The 3,683-nt window shown below is 50.3% G+C and overlaps 1 protein-coding gene across 1 annotated transcript; it reads left to right on the forward strand.

The window, feature by feature from the left end:
- The first annotated feature begins 215 nt into the window (after window positions 1-215).
- Window positions 216-2,792, forward strand: LOC125538923. Its single transcript, XM_048702238.1, has 3 exons — window positions 216-500; window positions 1,406-1,903; window positions 1,976-2,792. Exons 1-3 carry the CDS (start codon window positions 419-421, stop codon window positions 2,491-2,493), a joined length of 1,098 nt encoding a protein of 365 aa, XP_048558195.1. The 5' UTR covers window positions 216-418; the 3' UTR covers window positions 2,494-2,792.
- Window positions 2,793-3,683: the final 891 nt, after the last annotated feature.

The raw sequence follows: 3,683 nt of genomic DNA on the forward strand, positions 1-3,683 counted from the left end.
CAGTAGGTAAATCACCTGCTGTCTTCAGTAAAAAGCAAAAACAAATTGCACTCTAATCTCCTGAATTGAGAATCTTCTTCGACGGAAGTCGAATGCCACGTGAGCGCACGGAGGGGCCCGATCACCGAGTACATCTGCACTCTACAGCGCCTCAAAAGTCAAAGCTGATGAGATGCCCGCTGTCTTTCTCATGCTCCGGGCAGTGGCCGGCGCGTCTCGCGGCACCCCGCCCGTCGGCCTCCGCTGAGCCCCTACCCCTACCAGTGCGTGCTAATACGAGCAGTCGCTATATAAGGCCGCTGGGCACTCCGCGCCTGAGAGCTGAAGCCACAAAGCCCAGTAGCCCACCCTAGCTTCCAGTAAAGCTCGAGAGGCGACGGCCACAGAGGGCTCGTCGACCATTGCGACGCCTGAGAGAATGGCGACAAGCATGCGTTGGATAGCGCTCTTCTTGCTGGTCGCCGTGTCTGCTCTGGCCGTTTCTGCCGTCATCGAGGATGGTAAGAACCCGGAAACTAACACCACTACTAAGTTTTTCCTTAATATGCTCATCTGGCATGTAAATGTTTCTTTCAGTTGCAAACTATTGGGGCCACTAGGACATGTATAGTGGTCAGAAATAACCAGTCTCGTTCTCTAAGTATTTTTAGAGACTTATATTTAGGAACGGAGGAAGTAAACATTAAATATGAAATGCAATCGTATATTTACCATTTATCGTTAATTTGAGGTCCATCGGCATTCTCTTATCTTTTCTTTAGGTTCATCCCCTGTTCATCAGTCTCTGCGTATCTATTGTTGTCTGATTTTTTTTCTTTTTCTTTTTGCGGTGAGTCTGATCATATTTTTCTTGTGTTTAGTAAAAAAAATGTACAGTATATTATAAAATAAGTTCAGGATACAGTATACTTCACCTACCTTAAACTGAGGTTAGTCAACCTCATGCATCGAAAATCAAGCTATGAACCAGATTGATATCGACAATGGAGATCTGATCTTAAGAATTGAAGCTGAAGTTGACTTTACAAAATTACAATTACAATATCTTAGCTGACAGTGGTATCCCATCCAGGATTTCAGAAGGATATTTTGTTCTGCTTAGTCACATGGCATACACATGCTTTGTTCATGTCAGGCTCTTCTATCGCGTGAGATTTGTGGTTCTATGATATGTTTCCTTTGTCATTTTTCTGTTCTTTATAAAATTAGCTGCACCACAAAAAAAAAAAGTTAGCTGTAGCCTGCATATGTGGTTTAATGAAGTAGTAACAAGTAGAGTAGCGCATAGCAAGTTATCGTCGGTGTTTGCTAAACCAATCATGTGGAACTTGTTCTGCACCCATTTACTGAATTAGCTAAACACTCTGTTTCTAACTTTTTGAACGAGTGGGTTGTGGGTGCGCAGGCCTGTTACCCAACGGGGACTTCAGAAACGGGCCAGACAAGTCCCAGATGAAGGGCCCGGTGGTGACTGGGAAGCACGCGATACCCAACTGGGAGCTATCGGGGTTCGTGGAGTACATCGAGTCGGGGCACACGCAGGCCGACATGATGCTGCCGGTTCCGGTGGGCGCGAACGCCGTGCGGCTGGGCAACGACGCCACCATCCGGCAGCAGCTCAAGGTCGCCCGCCACACCTATTACTCCATCTCCTTCATCGCCGCGCGGTCATGCGCCCAGGAGGAGAAGCTCAACGTGTCGGTCGACCCGGAGTTCGGCCTGCTCCCGATCCAGACCGTGTACACTAACACCGGCTGGGACACCTACTCCTGGGCGTTCAAGCCCAGGCACACCACCGTGTGGCTCTCCATCCACAACACCGGCATCGAGGAGAACCCGGCGTGCGGCCCTCTCATCATCGCCGTCGCCATCAAGACCCTCTACCCTCAGCTGTACAACAAGGGTACGTAACGAAACTTGTCTCATGACTCTTGAGACGGTGTAACTAACGAGTGCACGAACCCGACGTGAACAGGCAACATGGTGAAGAACGGGCACTTCGAGCAGGGGCCATACATCTTCCCGAACACGCCGTGGGGCGTGCTGGTGCCGCCGATCTTCGAGGACGTGCACTCGCCGCTCCCGGGGTGGATGATTATGTCGGACACCAAGGTGGTCAAGTACATCGACGCGCAGCACCACGCGGTGCCCAAGGGCGCGCGCGCCGTGGAGCTGGTGGCCGGCGTGGAGGTCGCGCTGGTGCAGGAGGTGCAGGGCACCGTGCCCGGGCGGTCGTACAGGCTCACGTTCTCCGTCGGGGACGCGCGCAACGGATGCGTCGGGTCCCTGGGCGTGGACGTGTACGCGGCGCGGGAGAGGCTGAGGGTCTCGTACGTGTCCCGCGGCACCGGCGGGCACAAGTGCGGCAAGCTCGAGTTCACGGCGATCGCGGACAAGACGCGCGTGGTGTTCCAGAGCTCGAACCACCACACCGTCAACGCCACGCTGTGCGGGCCCGTCGTTGACGACGTCTGGCTCGTCAGGCTCAAGTAGCTAGCTTTGAGCGTACGTACTACGTCTACGTGTTAGCATGTTACCTACGAGCTGTGTGCGCGCTGCCAGTATGGGGCTGCCTCGCCATTTTCTTCGATCGATCGTAAAGGTTTCTGGGCTTACCATCTTGCCTACTGCCTTAATTTGAAGGACGAAGCTTGGTTTGTGTGGTTGAACTGAGACTTGAGCTAGACATTGAGGAAGTGTATGACGGGATAAAAGTAGTAACAATTGCATTTCCTACAATCCCCTTCTTTTATTGATGGATTTAATTTTGAAGTTACGCACATTCATGTGGATGATAATATGTGTACGTAGCGGATCTGTTGGATGAAATGTCATACTCAGTCTGAGACTAAAAATTATTGCTGTTGTGTCTCCATTATGTATAGATTTTTTTGAAAAGTCAAACCTTACAAAATTCCGATCAAATTTGTGGAGAAAAATATTTACATCTAGAATGCCAAACATATATCGTTAAATTCATCATAAGATGTAGTGTTATATTTTCTATATTTGCTATTGTAGATTTAAATAGTTTTCTCTATTGTCAAAAGTTTAACTTTACCATAAATTTATACGCATTACATTATAGAATAGAGAGGGTACCTTTTATCAGCCAATAAAGCTTCTTCATTGCATAAACGAAGATTTTTTAGGTTGCTCCATTTGGGCATCTCCAACACCGACCCACAAACCTCATGCATGCGTCCGGAACGCGCTGTCCGGACAGCAGAACACATGCAACGCGGTTCTGTATCGGTCACAGGGCGGTCCGAACGCATTTTCTCCCGCAAATTGGAGACAAAGTAGGTTTGCGGGAGTCTGGACAACAGACACGTAGGGCGTTCCCTTGGGCCACCCAATCCCCCTCCGGGTCCCATTTACTTCCACTCCTCCCCTTCTCCTCATTGCTTTGCATCCGCACCCCCACCTCCGCCGCCGCTGTTGTATGTCTTCGGCCGTCACAAAGCCATTGTCGGACGTCCGCAACTAGCAATGACGCGCCCACTTGCCTTCACGATGGAGTTGTCCACCCTGGAACCATTTGTACCCAGGTACACTTCGCCCCCCTCCCCTGTCGACGACTTCCATGGCGGACACCACGCCCGGCAGGTGTTCGGTCAAATGTCGTTGAGCTTATTTTCAAACGCTTTGTCGTTTTTTAGAGTACGAAGGATGGTGAGCTA

The sequence above is a fragment of the Triticum urartu genome, chromosome 2 (assembly GCF_003073215.2).
Source record: "Triticum urartu cultivar G1812 chromosome 2, Tu2.1, whole genome shotgun sequence".
Classification (NCBI taxonomy): domain Eukaryota; kingdom Viridiplantae; phylum Streptophyta; class Magnoliopsida; order Poales; family Poaceae; genus Triticum; species Triticum urartu.

Bases quoted from the DNA above. Each gene is read 5' to 3' on its own strand.
- LOC125538923 (XM_048702238.1), top strand. From the start codon at position 419: ATGGCGACAAGCATGCGTTGGATAGCGCTCTTCTTGCTGGTCGCCGTG. The intron at 501-1,405 runs GTAAGAACCCGG...GTGGGTGCGCAG, and splicing joins TTCTGCCGTCATCGAGGATG to GCCTGTTACCCAACGGGGAC. The intron at 1,904-1,975 runs GTACGTAACGAA...CGACGTGAACAG, and splicing joins CCCTCAGCTGTACAACAAGG to GCAACATGGTGAAGAACGGG.